Source organism: Haliotis rufescens, unplaced genomic scaffold (genome assembly GCF_023055435.1).
Source record: "Haliotis rufescens isolate VD_foot unplaced genomic scaffold, xgHalRufe1.0.p SCAF_5, whole genome shotgun sequence".
Lineage (NCBI taxonomy): Eukaryota > Metazoa > Mollusca > Gastropoda > Lepetellida > Haliotidae > Haliotis > Haliotis rufescens.
In genome coordinates, this window is record NW_025964223.1 from 26218324 (window position 1) to 26237998 (window position 19675).

Below are 19675 nucleotides of genomic sequence, written 5' to 3' on the forward strand. Positions count from 1 at the left end.
GCGTGTGCGTGCGTGCGTGCGTGCGTGCGTGTGCGTGCGCGTGTTGTACTAGTCCGGACTGATGCCGATTTATAGTGCGAGCACACTGAGATACCATGCCACAGTTTAACATGAATACCCCACTCAGACACAGTATACTGACTCAGAGCCGACCAGTCCTTGTTTTACCCCCTTAATGCCAAGCGCCAGACAGGGTAACAAGTACCATCTTTTACTGTCTTTTGGTACTGCTCTCCAAGACACCAGACAGGATATAACATACATACATCTCCATGGAAGACAAAAAACCTATTTAGCATAATCCATTTGAAATGTCAGCATTTCATATAAAGGCAGGTCTGAGAGGTATGAGACTGCAAAAACAGACCAGACTATCAAATGCCCCCTATGGACAGGTCCTTCCATCAGAGAACATATGTCAATTTCACACAAGTCCTTTTGTAGCTGAGTAGATCAGTTCTGATTATATTCTTTGAACTGTTCTCTTGGGAGGAAAATAGCAGTAGTGTAAGAGGTGGCTTGAAATGCACAAAGACGTAGGATGTTGGATCTGAGACACACCTGATGGTTGGTGGATATCATGGCTGGTGAGCTGGCCAAGACACAAAGTTGTCCTGAGACAAATAAAACTCATACAGCCTAAAACGTGCCAAGCACTCAAGATTGATGTCTGGTAATAACTATCCTGTTCAACTGAGAAGACCAACCAAGTCACTTGAACCAGACAAATGCCAGCACAAGGAATAATGCAACTGCAAATGAGACAATATCCATACACATGTTTAAGATGAAAAACCCAACCAATATGCAATTTAAATATCTTGAAAAATAACATTAATTAAGCTTTTTAGACAGTAAATATGATTACATCTTTAAATATTGGTTTATATGAGTTACCAGAATTTCTGCAAAGTCTCATAGGTCTTTAGGGCTACAGGATGAATTGTGACCTTTTCAGAATCAATTTGCCTTATCTAATTTTCCTGAGCAGCAAGATCTAAGTTAGAAAAAACAACAACAAATTGCTCCAAGGGAAATTCCCTATGCCTGGTAAAACAAACATGGGGCAAAAAACAAGTCAGAAATCCAAGAGGAAGGGCAAATATCAAAAATGTCACTTTGACTGAAATCCAACACAGCAGGAACATAGCATTTTAATTTTGCAGTCAATTTGAGTTGGGGAAATTTGGATAAGCTACTTGCCTCGGATAACATCTGACAGAAGAGATTCAGAAATTAGAAGACCTAAATTGAATTATTGGACTCCACTGACAGCTTGAAGTTCCACAAGGACATAACAAACATTTGTGACAGATTTAATTAGGTGCCTCACACTGCTTATGTGTACTAATTGTGGCTGATCAGTGTGTCAGGCAGGAGCTGAAGCTGTATACAATAAGGTACCAAACAATTAGCTAATATGCATTATGTTTCACACTCATAACTCAAACCAAGCTTCTTCGTTAGTACTTTACATGAGGTATATAATATGCAAAGGTAACAAACCAAAAGAAACCCTTCTGCACTCAGGTCAAAGCATCTACAGGATAGAAATTCATTCTTATTTTCACTGGTCAGCTTAAATGATCTGTAATCGAGTTGCCATTTTCCATAATGGTAAGAGTAATAGTTCACAAGTAAATGTCTCCAGGCTTTCTTGAACTTTTCAAGTCCTGGACAAGCAGACTTATGCCTATTTTGAACCCTGGTGGCACAATATATGACAATCATAGGAACATAGCTTATGAGAAAATCTTCACAATGCTGATTTGCTAACTAACCAGCCAAGCTACAGGAGACACCACTTATGACTTACAACAGAACAATATATCAACATAATGTCATTTTGTATCTGTTCATTATCCCTCTTCTGACATTAGTTTTGAACTTTTCATGTAGCTAGTGAAGGCATTTACGAAAATGAAACATCATGACTAAAATACCTAGAACCATCTTTAAAATTACGTCTGACCTGGAGGTAGTACGGTAGTGTTTTCTTCTATCTCTGCCCTAACTGAATCCCCCCTCAACATAGAACACATGCAGAAAGAATACCCAGAAACACATTGTAACCTAATATCTAACAGAACAAGTGGGGAGCTAGCTAACCTGGTCATCAATCGTCAGCAACCTCACCAGCAGATCGGGGCGAGATGCACATAAATTGGACATAATGCTTTAGAGACTTAGCCAAAATGTGAAACAGGAGACAGTGAGAAGGGCAGTATATTTGTGCAATGTTCATTGATCCTGTCCAGACTTGGTTATGCTGTTCAGCCCTGCAGTGTGTTGTCCCTACCTGATCATCCATATATTCGGTCTCCACATCCTTCTGAACCAGCCTCCATATGTCTCGCAGGTCCAGCTGCCGGGCCAGCTTGGTGCCAGCTAACGTGTCCTGGAACACAGACCCACACAATATATCAGCTACAACATCTCTCTGTAAAAGAGAACAATGACTGCATAAGAACTCCATAAAAGTTTAATAGGAGCAATGCTGGTTAGGGTGTTAATTTAAGTGGCATTGCACCTTTTTTGCTATGATTACTTCATGAAAGTCCTTCCATGAAATTAATGTGTTTGTTTTTATGTACATACTGATGGCAAATGTGTATATAGGTTAAAGGAAATAGAAAGTTGGGAAAGGAAGGTCTGTATAATTATTTAGGTATGATGTATTCAATGTAACACATACATGGATAACCTGACATGCAGATAACTGGATATTAGATTTCAAAGCCCTACACTTTAAGGATTTAAGGTGTATAACAAACATGGACACACTGAACTAATGGATACAAGGAACTGATTAGTATGGAACTGTGACCATAAATTCCATATACTGGTACCTGCCCAGTTAAAGAAGCCTTGCACTGTGCTCTAGGATAATATTACATACTTATTTTGAGAGGATGCTATTTACAGACCATGAGTTAGTGGTTATCACAATCTTGTCTTGTAAAAGGTATGGTACTCTTAGTTGTGTCATTGTCATTGTATTCCATTGGGGAATCTGGAACAGAATTGGTCCCCAGTAACTAATGTTTGTTGGAAGATGGATCAGATGGCTTGGCTGATTGCGTGCTCCTGTGCCCCAATGGCATGGACTTAAGCTATAAAGTCATGCCATTTGCCCTAATGGCATGGACTTGTGCCTTAAAGGCATGCTATTTGCCCTAATGGCATGGACTTGTGCCTTAAAGGCATGCTATTTGCCCTAATGGCATGGACTTGTGCCCTGAAGGCATGCTATTTGCCCTCATGGCTTGGACTTGTGCCCTAAAGGCATGCTATTTGCCCTCATGGCATGGACTTGTGCCGCAAAGGTGTGGACTTGTGCCCTAATGACATGGACTTGTGCCACAAAGGTGTGGACTTGTGCCCTAATGGCATGGACTTGTGCCCTAAAGGCATGCTATTTGCCCTCATGGCATGGACTTGTGCCCTAAAGGCATGCTATTTGCCCTCATGGCTTGGATTTGTGCCTTAAAGGCATGCTATTTGCCCTAATGGCATGGACTTGTGCCTTAAAGGCATGCTATTTGCCCTAATGGCATGGACTTGTGCCCTAAAGGCATGCTATTTGCCCTAATGGCATGGACTTGTGCCTTAAAGGCATGCTATTTGCCCTAATGGCATGGACTTGTGCCCTAAAGGCATGCCATTTGCCCTAATGGCATGGACTTGTGCCCTAAAGGCATGCTATTTGCCCTAAAGGCATGGACTTGTGCCCTAAAGGCATGCTATTTGCCTTAATAGCATGGACTTGTGCCCTAAAGGCATGCTATTTGCCCTCATGGCATGGACTTGTGCCGCAAAGGTGTGGACTTGTGCCCTAATGGCATGGACTTGTGCCGCAAAGGTGTGTACTTGTGCCCTAATGGCATGGACTTATGCCGCAAAGGCATGGACTTGTGCCCTAATGGCATGGACTTGTACCCTAAAGGCATGCTATTTGCCTTAATGGCATGGACTTGTGCCGCAAAGGTGTGGACTTGTGCCCTAATGGCATGGACTTGTGCCGCAAAGGTGTGTACTTGTGCCCTAATGGCATGGACTTATGCCGCAAAGGCATGGACTTGTGCCCTAATGGCATGGACTTGTGCCCTAAAGGCATGCTATTTGCCTTAATGGCATGGACTTGTGCCGCAAAGGTGTGGACTTGTGCCCTAATGGCATGGACTTGTGCCGCAAAGGTGTGTACTTGTGCCCTAATGGCATGGACTTATGCCGCAAAGGCATGGACTTGTGCCCTAATGGCATGGACTTGTACCCTAAAGGCATGCTATTTGCCTTAATGGCATGGACTTGTGCCGCAAAGGTGTGGACTTGTGCCCTAATGGCATGGACTTGTGCCGCAAAGGTGTGTACTTGTGCCCTAATGGCATGGACTTATGCCGCAAAGGCATGGACTTGTGCCCTAATGGCATGGACTTGTACCCTAAAGGCATGCTATTTGCCCTAATGGCATGGACTTGTGCCGCAAAGGTGTGGACTTGTGCCCTAATGGCATGAGCTTGTGCCAATGGAGTTGACTTGTACTCTAATAGCATGGACTTTCTCATCTTTGGTTTGCCTGATCTAGACTTGATTGTTTACTGGCGGATGTGATACAGCTGGAAAATTGCTGACTGTGGCATTAAACACTTACACACTATCATCGTAAACATTTAAATTAATTCCTGTTAGTGAGGTATGGCATGTGTGAACAGGTCAATATTCAATGTTTGAGTTACACTTAGGTGATGATGGACATACTCAGCAGAAACACTGTTATTGTCCAGGCATGTTAACCGTTGTTACAATTAAAGATAAAAGTGATAACCTGGAAAGGAAATTTTGTTTGGTGATAGAAGCCTGTTCAATAATAAATAATGCTCTATCATTAAGGAAAAAAAGACAATAGCATAAAAACATTGATGCATTGTCAGCTTGATTTACTGGTAGCACATGCTGAATCAGCTTTCTGATCTCAGCACTGTTGTACTTGATTACTTCACTGTCTTGATCATTCCATTAGAGATAAACAACTTCTTTCATCTAAGGATGTGGTGGGGGATAATATTATCATGGCACAAGCACAAATACCGGTATTAATTATTTGACTCACAAAAATCGTGAACGAATCCCGGTTTGAATTGTGTGGTTAGTCTTTTGACATGCAGTAAAGTTCTAAAAAAACACTGGGAATATTTATTTGAATAAAACAGAACATTTTAAATTATTATCAATGAAAGTGGTGGAAAAAATGAATTCTTACAGTGATTTTGCTACATACAAACCCTATTAGGACATGTTCATGATCTATCAAGTTTGCATAGGACATTTTTTTGCATCATTACTAATTTTGAAAAATATCACTAGGACATTATGGTCAGTCAATCTCCAAGAAAGTGAACAGATCTGACACCCTGTCAAACTCTACACCAACACAAACAGGTTTATAAATAACAGTATAAATTCCCCGCTGAAAGGATCACCATCAGTGAGCATGACTTGTATCAACCAGTGTTAATTACTCAATGCCAACCACATCACAGTCCATCTTCTAAAATCACCCGGGGAATCACTGAGGGTGAAGTAATCAATAGTAACTGCTGCATCAAGATCAACACAAGGTAGTCAGGTTATGTGCACAGTGACTTGTCAACTATATTGTCTCACTCATATTGTAGGGATAAAGTCATTACATGTAGTACTAACCTAAGAGGGAATTGGACAAGACCTTTGAACGACATCAACCTAATGTATAGGCTGTGTCCAAAGTCAGAGGTCAGAGTTCCATGGTTACAAAGACAAATCAACAAGTCTTAATCATTTTTACAGTAACCTCTTTTTTCACTTTTTTGGGCCATCTGACCTCTGTCAGAAGTTGTAGCTAATGTCTGGCAACATTGACCATCAATCAAATGTTGTACCCTTGGCAATGCTATAAAAGGATTTTTGTGAGATATTTCATATTTCTCTGTAGGATAGTATCATGAAACAAATGTCATGTCCTTAATGTAAGATTTCAAGGAGACCACAACTGTTCAAATATATGTTGACACAATAAATCCGGATTCACCGACCATAAAAAAAAAGTGGGGTAAAGATAATTTATAAATCCCTATTTTGTTATTCCACCGATTCCAAAGTTCAGTATATCAATCTTTTCTTAGCATACAATACCTTAAATTGTAAAACAGACAAGACTGGCTTTATGTAAATATATTAAAATATCTTCCTAAAGAACAAGAAAAGCCTGAAATGTCTACTATATCTTGTCCCCACCTACCAACCAGAATTTGTTTTCATATAAAAAGCTGTAAACCAAGAAATAGAAAAATCTGGCTTACTCACCACAATAAGCTATTTCTACAAGACATATAAAAATACTTAATAATAAAGAAGGACATATGTACAAGCATGAACAACACAATCAGCATTAAAAGCCTATATTATTATTCAGACAAGCTTTACCCATGAAATCCCCCAAGTTATATCTCAAAATACCAAATAACAATCATCATACTAATGCTTTAATTCCAGCAGTGTGATATAATTACAACAGGTTGAAATACAATAGTTGTATCAACCCCCCAATAAAACATTGATAATAGTTCATTTCATGCAAAAGAAACATTGAAAGTTTCCCTTTTGTTCTCATCATCCCAAAATGACAGGGGAGACAGAGAAAGGTATCGGATTAAGATGTTCTTTTCCTCAGGGTCATTAAAAAGCCAATGTATAGAGACACTATTCCTTCCATACCCTGGGGGTTCTGCACCTAGGGATTAACTGTGGCAATGTAGAATTTCTTGGCAGGACAAAACAAACATATCTTAAAGTCAAATCAAATCTAAGCCTCACTTATTTTGTCTTGGGTTAAAAAAATCAATGACTAGCCTAAAATGTCAGTGGACAGAGGAGGTGTAATTTGATCTAGTTCCCACACGTGAATGGCCTCAAGTCACCCCACGCACAACTCAATTTGTTGTCCTTTCGAAAGTTAATGAGGTAGGTAATAGTCACAAGATCATGTGTGTTTACACAGATATTATCATGTAACATAGATCTAGGGTATCTTCCAGGCAATCTCAGACAAATATTACAAATGTAAGCTGCAGGCAAGTTCTCACACACACTTACATGTTAGAGACATGGGTATATTTTAGGTGAAATGAAGTTTAACCTTGTGTTCAAGATAATGGCACTTGTATAGTAATGTGCATACACATGTGTGTACGTGCGTGTGTACGTGCTTGTACTAGTCTTGACTACTACCGTTTTCACAGTGTTAGGCCACTGAGATACCCAACTAGGACATAGTACACTGCCTCCGAGCCGGCTAGTACTTGTTTTATCCCCTTAATGCGTGTCATGTATATTAATATTCCTGCTATATGACGACAGCTTCACACATACCCATTTTGGGAATTTTAAAAATCTAGGAACTAGCATGTGGAGTGACAGGGTGCACTGGCATTCATATCATTTCAAAAAGAGAAGATGGAACCACCATTTCAGGCCGAAAATTTGTACCATCTATGTAAGAAAGGTTAAACTGACATCATAAATTGCAAGCTCCTATGACGGCAATTATTGTGAATAGGTACCTGGCATGGGTAAACAACTCCATGTCAAGTCCGCTAGACATAAATAGAAACACAAATTGATACTCTCAATATGAGGATTCAGCTAAAAATCAATCGATGTGATCAGCATGCCCAAATGGAAGTGCTAATAAAGAGGCTGCTATTTCCATATATAACTCTTGCTTCCATTATTGCTTCAAGGCCACAAATTTACTTTAAATTAAGTCTCGATTGATCAAGCCCTGAAAACCTAGATCCCACAATGATGCTTGTGCAAATAGATATATCTGTGGCTCTTTCCACTGAAATTGATGGTGTCGGCTGTTCACTGATTGCATCAAATTGTTGCATTTTATCAAAAGATTAGTGGGGTCACCTTGCTCCAATATTTGATACACTTGAGGCAGCTCTAATAGCCATGATGTGCTCACAAGGTGACCTCACTCTCTCTTTAGTAATTATGCCTTGCACACTGATGCAAGGCTGTTGTGAAGGCTAGGTAGACTTGATGTCCTTGAGGGAAGAGAATGGAGAGGTGCAAGCAGTCTGCAATGGGCAGCATGATGTGAAGCTCACATTGCAACATGGGAGCATAGAAAGTGAATGTTGTTTTATGGCACAGTTTGGCAAGGGGACACTGCAAGGTCACATAACCTCCAACTCCTCATTTTAGCTGGTTCAAACAACAAGCATGGGGTAATGGGGAGTACTTGCCTTGGAATGTAATGTGGTTCTTGGGGGTAGAAAAACTAGGGGTGTAAGACAATGCTAAGGGTTTGCAACATACATGAGAACATCTCAAAAATGGAAAAACAATATTTGCCCTCAGTATACCTTTAACATAAGACAAACTCACCTCGGTTAATGCAAATGTCTGTCTTTGAATGAGTCACATGATGTTAATCTTGTTATTGCAATTGTTTCAGGTTACTTCCTGGACTGGACATTGACAGGTCCTTAAAATGGTGCATTAGCATACACTCTTGCAACATGATAAGTGTCCATTTGAAGAGCCTCTATGATGGGCCTGTACAAAAGCTAACTGGTCACTAATTTCTAATATTGATGCATAAAGGAAACAACTTCTTTCATAGGGTTCCTTCTAAAACTGGTATCAGATTCACCATTATATTAATTAGACAAATTTGTCCATGCCTGACTGATCCTACAACCATCCTTGCTATTTACAGTGTATTTTTTGTTTCCATTCTGGCATACTGTGCATCCTGCATCCACCTAAATCATAGACAAGATTTTAGACATTTGTTGCTGCAAGGTTAAAAGTATTGTTTGAATAGTTGGAAGCTGGTCATCTTATTTGATTTAAACCTATTTTATTGAATATTCGGTGATTTGGCAAAGTCTAATTTTTTTGTACCATTTGTATACTTATCCTGCATTACTCCAAAATGCAATTACTGCTGTTTTTTGACAGAGTGATGAACTGTGAGAGGTCCATGCCCAGCTGCTGCAGAAAAGTTGACTGGTAGTACCCTCCCACAGACGGCACGTGACCCGGAAATGATGAGCACCGCATCCAAGTGATCACCGGAAAATCCATGACCATTTCTGTCAGAAGTAATCGATAGTTGATACAACAGGAAATAGGTGGCAGAAATAGAATGAGGCGGGTAGCCAAAAAATAAACTGACCTAAGAGCGAGATGGAACGCAGTAGAGCCATCTAATCAGGGGTGATAGACACCGGAGAGTTCGATGGGCCCCGCTTTGGGTATTGGAGAATCAGCAGCATCTGGGATTGGTGACCTGTTACCACCAGGGGTCCAAAGCTGTGGACACCAGCGACATCTTCCAAGGCTACCTCACAGAGGTAGTGGCTGGTGAAGACGGTGTCGGATCACCAGAAGCACCCTTCCATGATCGACTTGAAGGAGCAGTTACTGTGAAGAGCCATGGAAGATGCAACCGCTCTGATCTCATGGGGGTTGTTAGCCTTGTGGGGGTCCAATCCGGCAGCTTCATAAGCTTGTATGATGACTGCCCAGAGCCACAGGGAAACAGTATTCCAGCTAACCTCTGACTGCGACAAGGTGTTTCTTAGCAGGCTTTTGACCGTCATATCTGGGTGGTGTTGCCAGCCGCATGGAGCCACCTTGTCCCGCCTGGACAGTGCATCTGCCAGAACATTCTTGCAACCTTGAAAGTGCTGATTTCTTTTACAAGAAATTGCAGGTCCAGGCTGACCAGGCTGTCCAGGCTGTCCACCAAGTCGAGGAAGCAAAAGGTCTGGTTTAGCAGGGATGTAGAGTGGAGAGTACCCTGTATCCGGAGACACCACACTATTGTGATGCTGTCTGTGGATATGGTCAACTGGGTGTGACGTAGAATGCTTTGCCAGGACAAGTGACGGCCAGGATAAGTGACGGCCAGGATAAGTGCTTCCAGCTCAAAGCTGTAGCTGTAGCCAATGGAGTTGATTTCCAGACCACAGCCCTGAGACCGTCTAAGTCGCTTGTTTCGATGCATCCACTGCACACCAACTAAAGGAAGGCACCAGGAATTGTTGGATCGGACACAAGAGTAGTCAACCTCAGCTGGTCATAACATGGGATGGCGTGAGCAATCCCAAGACAAAATGGAAGCAGCTGTTGAAGAGCAGGAAGCAGATGGTAGATGAGCCCGTCTACAAGACTGCAAAATTGAAAGGTCAACAGCTGGGGGGTCTCTGAACTTGTCTGAACTTGTCATGACGTGACGATATGTGGAAAAGTGTGTGAACCAATACCAATTCCCATGTAGACGAAATAAACCTGCTCCTCAACCACTGATGTAACAAGTATGGTTCTGAAAGATCGCATCATATGATGAAGCATGGTGCCTCGTGACTGCCAGGCTGGTAGTGGAGGTCCTCTGAAGTTAGTAACTCAGTCACATTGGTCGAGTGGTTGCAGCATTATGTTCAAGTAAGCATGCAAACTAATCTGTAAAAATATACTGCTCCATTAGGTCAGCTGACCTAATTCTGGTAGGAGAAGTTGACAGAGAGTTCTTGACACGTGACATTTACATCATCCTGCACAGTAGCTGAGAAAAACAAATTTTTGCTGGAAATGAGGTGCCCAGCTGCACACACAGACAATCCCTCAGTGAACTGGTAGACAAACAAGGGGTATTTCTGAGCTCTGTGAAGAAACGCCGGGAAAGCTGTAGAAAAACCGGGAGCGCCATGGAAGAGTCTCTTTGAAGAAAGCTTGCTCTAGGTCAGGGTAGAGCAGCACTAGCACCGATGCTGTCGACGTAGAAGACAGTGGATCTTGTCATCAGAGGGCAGGCCAGTGTAGGAGCAAAAATAATCACCATGATAATAGAGACGCCTTGTCCTGACCAGTTAATGATGATCCCCAGAGGTGGGTTCCCGGAGCTGTCAAAAGGGCTAAATGAGCATGAACAGTGAAGATCTGCAAGTTCTGGTACAGATGATGTCTAAAAGCCATGGGAACCCAGTTCAACGAGAGATCTATCGCCCTTTCTGTGTACAAGAAAAAAGGTGGAACTTCACTCCAACTCACCACAAGGCCAGGCAACAAATTTCCGATTCGATCAAAAGCGGATGGTCGGAGGTTTTTAAGAACCGGTCATGCGACGCAGGTATTCAACTAGCATGTGAGCTCCATAAGCTACATCAAAGGGGTGAACCGGGAAGTCATCTCTCCTAAAGTGGGTTGCTTTAAACGACAGGGTTAAGGAGAGTGTTGCAAAATCCTTGTCCAGAGGTGAGGTGAGAAAGGGCGTCGGAGGGACCCTATCCCCGTCAGAGCACGGAGACGGCACAACAGAGGTGAAAAGATCAGCCATCCAGGCATCAAGTTTGAATCTGAAAAACAGTCACCCCTGACGGAGAGCGGCTACGGGAGCGACGGCAACATCGAAAAGACATGCAGCTGCGCCAGGATGATCTAGGCCGATGAGAGTGCGTGGTAGATGCAGTCGGTAGTGGCGCTGGTGAGGCAAGCGCCGATTGCCCAGGATCACTGTGAGCACCGTGTAAGAGACATGAGGCACCAGGAGCGCCGGAGAAAATTCTCTTCAGAAGAGACGTAAGCCCATGATAGAACGTTATTAGTGGTGGGGATGAGATTGGGTGACAGTTTGGGTGACAGCAAAGGGCAGCAACAGGGTCGCAAACTTGATGGGGGAAGGTGCTTCTGTGGCATCAGACATCCTGGGTTGTCTTGACGCTTCCTGACTACTTGTAGGTAGAGGGAGAAGGCTGACAGCGACAAGGGACTGCAATCTCAACACTGCAACGATGATGTACAGGGTTCCGTACAGTCTAGGCAGAGAGGATGAGGATCCCCGCTGATGAGCTCCCGTGGCAAAGTGTACAATGAGGTATAAATTCTGTTATATCATAAGTCATATTGATGTAATGGGAAACAGGAGGCATATTGTAACTCAAAAACTGAAAAGTTTACAAGTGAAAACAATTGCATGAAAGTAGTGCAAAGCAAAGCTTAAAACACATACAAAACAGTGAATGAGTGAGTGAGTGAGTGAGTGAGTGAGTGAGTGAGTGAGTGAGTGAGTGAGTGAGTGAGTTTGGTTTAACGCCGCTTTTAACAGTATTCCAGTTATATCATGGCGTGTCAGCTTTTATGTGGGAGGAAAGCCCGAAGTGATGCAGGTATCAGACGTTTACCACTTCGGTGAAACCCACGAGCACGGGTATGGTGCTGACAAACCTAGAAACATAATCGGGGTGAACCAGGATTCGAACCCATGATGGCGTGTAAACAGAATAATGGATTATCCATGCCAATGAAAAGAATTCAGAATGCAAGATATGAAATCGTGGCCACGTGGCGAATTCAAAATGACGGATGGAACAACAATACACCCGTAATATTACTGTGACTAGAGCCACAAACGAGCGGAAAAACGTTTTAATATACTTATGGGAGTACCATAAAAGGCACAAACCATAAACACAACATAATATAAGAGGAAACAATGTTCAAATAAATAAACAAAGGATGCTGGAAATCGGTAGAGCCTTGAGCACAGAATACACGTCCATCCGTGCAGGCTGACAAAGCAGTAATGTGCTCTTATGTGACGTTATCACTTCCGGTCACGTGCCGTCTGTGTGAGGGTGCTGCCTCAACTGGTTGGAACAACTGTTCTTCAGCAGCTGGACCTCTCACAGTTCGTCTCTCTGTGAAAACCCCCCAGCTAAGTTAAAAAGTGAAATGAATTGGGCACAAGTTATTATAACTTCGTGACCAAAACAGTGAAACTACCACAAAACACATGCATGCATCAAATTGAAATAACTCATCACAAAATTCTAGATGATACTGATACAGAACTCGATGAACCGAAGTTGAATCATACTAGATTTTACTGGAAATGGCACAAGCCATCCATGATCAATGAAACTGTTATTGATTAAATGATTCACACCATACCATATCATAAATCTCTTGTAAATCTGTTATTGTACCCGCTCATAATAACCCAAAATGTGTCCCATGCATAATAATTATCAAGGTTAAAACCATTCAGGTAGATAGTGACATTATGTCAAAAGTCTCGAAAAAGGTAATTTGTACCCTAACATGATCATTTAAGACTGCAGACTGAACTCATCTTTGTGATGGTTGTGTTCACTGGCAGTGATTTTGCTTGAGGCAAATGGCATTAGTAAATTCTTTAAAATATGGTATTAGAAAATTTTCATTGGCCATGTTTCTATACTATTACCAATTTGGAAATTAATCTTTGGCCATTTGTCCAACAATCAGTCACTATGCTGGAATAGGAATCAATTCAAAACCCGGACTGGCTCAGGATATAGCCAGCATCATTAGTTAAGATGACTACCACAGGCTGTTTCACTGAAGTTATTCCTCACCAACATTATGATTTACCAGTGGGAAAATGTCCAATATCAAAGAGTTCCAATGCCAATCCTTTTGTATTCAAGGTAACTAGTAGACACTGGTCATGAAATGGAAATGGAACTGATTCAAGGATGAAAGCAGTATGTCAGGAAGGCTCTCTTTCTAGCATCTCACTTCCTGCAGGGCACAGTCAGATGATCCTTCATTCTGACATTTGGTACAAACTGAAGGCCAAACCAGAGAGTAAACATGACTCACCTCAAGATCATTGTTCCTATGCTTTTCTCTTTCAAAATTGAAAGTGGACTGTAATATGTCATCTTGTAAGTCAGAAGCCCTTACTGAAAATTAAAACATAATTATTTGTTTATGAAGTTTGGCGTATGTTATAAAAAGCAAGACGTTAGATTGTTGACTGAGATGGTTGAAACACCATAATGATATGTCAGTTTCAAGTTGAAGGAAAGACCAAAGTGATGCAGGTCAGATATATACCACTTTGGAGAAACCCATGAATGCGGATATGGTGCTGACAAAACAAGAAACATAATCAGGGCAAATTAGAGAACACAAGATCAGCTGAACAATAGATTGAGGTGCCACTAGGTTCCAGTGATGAAGCACATATCCTTAACAACCTTGCTAAGTCAGTGCACATTGAAATTAAGCGCAAGTTCATGAGCATGAGTGATTGTATGACACTTGAAACTGGTGTTGTATAAATAAAATCGTGGGGACACGAAGAATGGGCTCAGGAACTGATATGCACGTTACTGTGAATCACTTACCACAAGCCTACCCAACCCTTCCACGAATGACATGGCATGATCAACCCAACCCAAAAAGATGGGCAAAGAAGATGACTCACAAATGAACCACATATAATTCAATGATTAATTCCATATTTATGAAAGAAAAGAGGAACCTTGTTGAATCACATCAATCATTAAAATGTTGATCAAAGCCATATCTCAGAATGTTAAAGAAAATGTATCATGCTACCAATTTGTCTTACTTGTGTTGACAAGTGAATGAGTGGCCAAAGCCATGAGTATTTTAGCATGCATCAGTAGCAATCTGTGTTTCCTCGCTATTGCACCCTTCAATATAGCGTTAACTTGGTTATAGCGAGCGGTAACGCATGGCTCCCCAAATTTATGTACACTTTTAATAAACTCAAGTTTTACACTGACACAATGTTTTTTTCCCATTGCAAAAAACATCACCAGCTGATTACTGCAAGCACGCAACACCAGAAATACCAATCAACAAATCTTAACATAAGTTCGCAATCTAATCCTATTGTTACACTATCTGATTATAAAAACATGTTTGTTGTATATCTAGACTTATGTTTGTAACATATTTTATTAATTTTATGAAAATTTTCATTCAATATTGTTTACATTAATTTCGGCGAAATTGTGTTTGAAGGGATTGGTAGATCCCGCAACTCACTGTTATATACTGCAACCCTCGGTCAGATTACCGCTATTGACGACCTTGAAACAAACTTAAGTGCCATACTTTGACTCGTTAAAAGTTATATTTGTTGTAGTTTGACTGTTAAATGTCAACAAAGTTTTCGCGATCCAGAGAGCGTGGGCCTAAACGGGGCCTATATATAGTAAAGCTGCAACTAAATAACATGATATTTGAATATATTACTCCTAAAAAAAATAACAGTTTAAGATACAATTCTTCTGATCATTGCTTCAACATTCTTTAAATTATATTATTGGGTAACTTATAACCGAATCACAGGAAGATTGGGAGAAAACGTGTGTACAGCTGATTGCTGTTTCCGGCTTAGTTTACGAGACAAAACACACAGTAATCTTAATCTCAGCATATAAAACAACGCCGAGCAGAACAAGAAATACAATTTAAATGGTAAATCATGTCAACTGATATTTTATCTTAATTATTTCAATTTTTTATGGACCAAGTTTGTTATACTGTTCGTTCACCTGAATTCTCTGAAGGGATACTGTGTGTTTTCAACTATATTCTAATCTTTTTTCAAACTCTGAAACGTGCAGCGTAGATCGTGTTAGGAAGGCAGGGCATGTACTGTCATCTACCCCCTAATACTCCACCTCAGCTAAACCGCTGAGCCTTTATAACACTCATCAATTATTTGGACTCCCAAGGTAGTGTTGTAGTGAGGGACCACTGTAATACATACACAATGATGGAAGAAAAATAGGTACTTACATTCAGATTTATGACATTTCTCAGCTAGATCTAGATTGGTCCTGAAATGTAAAAATAGTGTTCAGATAAAGACATGTAGTTTCTTAACTGATGGGATCCAAAATGCAGTTCTGCCTTCATTGCTTTCGATGATCACAAATAACTGAAAAAGACATTTTCACTCATGCATACAGAACAACTGATCTTTACATCCTGAAACCTGATTAATATTTCTTGTGTTTGCCACATAAAATGTCCAGTATTATTTTCATAATACATCATTAAAAGTCAGTTAAGGACATTATGAAATAAACCCAATACTGTACTGATGTAATTACTGTCAAGATCAACACCATGTCACAAAAGATGAGGGTTTAAGTACCGCATGTGAAATATTGCCTTCTTTATGCATACAAATTGAGCATGAATGCAAACAATTTTAATTTCGAGACATTGTTGATTACAAGTTACATATAACCAACATTTCTATTCTGTAAGAAATAAACTCAAAGTTCAGGGTGGCGTGGTTGATTTTCTTCAATCTAATATTGAAATCCCCATCTAAAATAGGCATAAGGCTTCTGTGCATGTGCAATGATACGACATCATGTGAAGCGTGCTTCATGTCGTAATCCTGGGGCCCCCATGTTCAAGCCCTGAGCGTAAAAACATATTACTGAGAGTACCTTGGACTAAACAGATAGACCCAGGTTAATCTCCGTAATATTGTAATTGAGATCAGTTAAGCTTGTTTAGTTGATCACATTATCCGAATGAAAACATGAAAATAAACTTCTTATAGTCTGGAATGACTCTGAATTGTGTCTTTGTACAATGTCATGATAAGCATTATCTACCGAGATGTATTCCCAAACACCCCACAGATTCTTGCTTGGTTTCAGATTCCAAGACACTACCCAATACGTTGATTAAAGTATCCCATAACATCATTTTAAAGTGACTAACACATGATAGTCTTTGTCAGATTCGAAATAAGCAGTTCAGAGGGGTCTTCAGATCCTTGAAGATTTGTGCTGCAGTATTTTAATCTAAGGATTGCCTAAATATAATTGTTAACATAACCCGATGACAAGGAGCTCTTGACTTTAATCCATAAATTTGACCACTGCATAATTTGACAGATTAAACTACGAAACCACATAAAATGCTTATGCTTTCTTGAACCATTCCTGAAAGACATGCACAAACCTGCTTTTGCTTCTCTTCCCAAACAAACGTGAGAACATGATAAAGCAAGAGGGGTCTTCATTGGTCATTTACGCTATTCCTAGGTATCCTCCATGATGACACGATAACATAATGTCTTGGTCCACTAGCAACACTGACTGCATGAAGTTTCCCTTTGTAGTTGTCCAGCACACACACAATCACAGAAAACAGTCTCCTTCCTCGATCAACACTAACTATATGAAACTCTTGTGTGTTACTTCAGAACAAAATACATTTAATGTTAGCGAAGCATCTTCCATGATTAAGACATCATCAAATATCCAAAACAGCATCCTTGCAATTGGATCTTTACAGAATGCACAGTTGACAGCAAAATCATTGAAAATAACATGCTATATCTGATTTCTGTACTTCATTGCAAATCAATACCGGGGTAGTGTTCCTGTGAAACGAAATTTTATAAATCAGTTTAGTAATTCTTTGAAAATAAAACTAATAACATATAATGTATGTTAACAGTACACCAGTCATAAGCAAGTCACAGCAATGGAATAGTTTTTTATTGCTGGTTCTTTAAACACACAACAATGACCAAGAGGGGAATTCTAAAGCTGCACCTTTGCCATCAACCCTAAGCAGTTAAAAAATCACATTTCCACAGAAATCTTGTCAGCGTGAACACTACGCCAGTAATCCAATGGTACATGATCCCGTCAAGTAATACAGCAATCCTGGAGTGAACGATGCATCTGGGTGTGCATAGCGATCCACATACTAGTCAATGACAACATTTCAATGGTGAGTACAGACCCAGACGGTAAACAAATCAATTCCTGCTAGAATCACCCAGTCTTGCAGCCCTAATCGAGCCAAAAATCCAGTTGAGTCTGCAGGTAAAACTCTATTATCCTAATGGAGGCAACACATGTAGTGTCACAGACATCTGAACACGGAAATACACACATGCGGGTCACAAACCTGACATTTCGGAGGTGGAACAATCGCCGCTAGTCGCTGTAAGGAGGAGGGGCAATTTCCATTTCAATACCTCTAATTCAGACTCTAGCAGCCTTACTATGGTCACATTTTACTCTGCAAATCTTTACAGAAAGAGACATCTATTTTTACCAATGTGTCTGCATGCATTCACATTTAATTCATAGCTGATTCCACAGTACATTTGTTAAAATGTCCTGCCCAAGCATTCTTGTCATGCTTGTTAAGTGTATAGCAACATTGATGGTGAGATCTATTCCCTCTAGACTAGTTGCATATAAACAAATGTAGAAGGATACACTGAATTAATATCATTCTCTGGGAGTGCAAAGTCAACATAATGTAACTTGATCCGGAGATGAATATGACCCTGGTTGATTTCAGGACACATAGGTTGCAATCTGAAGAGGTTAGTCAATTTAGATGATATCAGCTTGTGATCCTGTCTTGGGTCAAGTCAAATGGGAAATGTGTAAGTGCAGACAGATTTCTTGTATATTAACTCCTAATCTCACTACTGAGTCATGTTTCAAATCTATGTCTGATCCGATCACGACACTGACTGTTTTGTCTGACATCCCAAGACTAACAAGACACATAAGCAAACCCAACAGTCACTTGGCGTCTTCGTCTACGACAAAACTCACTTTGTTCAGGGGAACTATCAACACTCCACAGGAATATCTTAACTCCAGTTCTCATAATCAATTTCCATGTCAGCATGGCAAGACATTTCCGAGGTACTATACCACCATGTAGAATTCCTCTGGGTCACTGAGACATACACCTTAACCTTTGGATAACAGCGCAAAAAATCCATACATCTTGAGGCAGAGGAGTTTGTCCAATTGTTTGAATGGAAGCGAGGATGGAGCTCATCTTCCTGCCTACCTAACTTGTGGAGGGTCTCCAGACTGAGTCGCTGCCTGTGACATAACAAGTGACATGAGAACAAAACTGTGCTCTGGTAACTGGGATAAAATTATGCTTGAGTCTCAATAGTGTATTGGCATTACCGTACTAACATCATATAGCACTCCACATGCATGAGCAGAACTTTTGACAGACAACAAAAAAACACCACCTTGTGCTCAGTGCCAATGTGTAATCGTTCAAGCTGCATCACTGCATCCAGTTTGATTGATGTTTCAATATACACCAACGTCACACAGCACTAGCAGCAAATACATATGTCAGCTACATGCCACCAATATAGAAGGTCCATATCCCTCATCAGATACAAGATATTACTCAATATTCTTTCTTTGTTGGCAATCTAATCTGAGATACCATTCTTGATAATAAAGGAATCAGCATGTGTTATTTCATGGCGCAAACTGAAAATGTAAAAACTCCTCTTTCCCCTGAAGTAAATGGTGCATAATTCCACAATGAAGAAATATCAATATGTGAAGCTTTTGTAGTCAGTAAAAATCCACACTTTAACAACCTAATACAACAGGCATCTTGAGATGAAATATTCCCTTGACAAGAACAAAAATCAATGAAAATATTGTTTGTTATTTTGAGAAAAATGGATACTAAAATCTGTAAGTGATTCTAAAAAAATGTATGCATCAAGGACAGTTAAGATACACTGTATGAATAAAACAAAAAGAAAGCTTAAAGATGTGAATAAAATATCAGTGAGTCATATTGGACACCTAGCAGCAACAAATAAATACTTGAAATATTTGTTATTCATGTACAGCTTTTGCAATGCTTTGATTCAAGTTCTAGAGTTTATGAGAATCTCTTTACTATCACAAATAAATGTTCACAATACATTCAGCAAGTCAGCACATTACTACAGAGAAAAACCATCATTGACAACATTGTTCTGCCAATATTG

At 40.3% G+C, this 19675-nt stretch overlaps 1 protein-coding gene across 6 annotated transcripts in view; it reads right to left on the minus strand.

Moving 5' to 3' along the window:
* LOC124110784 (inositol 1,4,5-triphosphate receptor associated 2-like) overlaps window positions 1-19675 on the minus strand; it is a 177356-nt gene that overhangs the window by 101668 nt on the left and 56013 nt on the right. For all 6 annotated transcript variants that reach the window (XM_048384574.1, XM_046470217.2, XM_048384575.1 and 3 more), the window contains exons 18-20: window positions 15658-15698; window positions 13699-13781; window positions 2300-2398 (exon numbers count right to left, since the gene is read on the minus strand). In XM_048384574.1, coding sequence (XP_048240531.1) covers window positions 2300-2398; window positions 13699-13781; window positions 15658-15698 — 223 coding nt within the window. The remainder of the gene's footprint in view (window positions 1-2299; window positions 2399-13698; window positions 13782-15657; window positions 15699-19675) is intronic.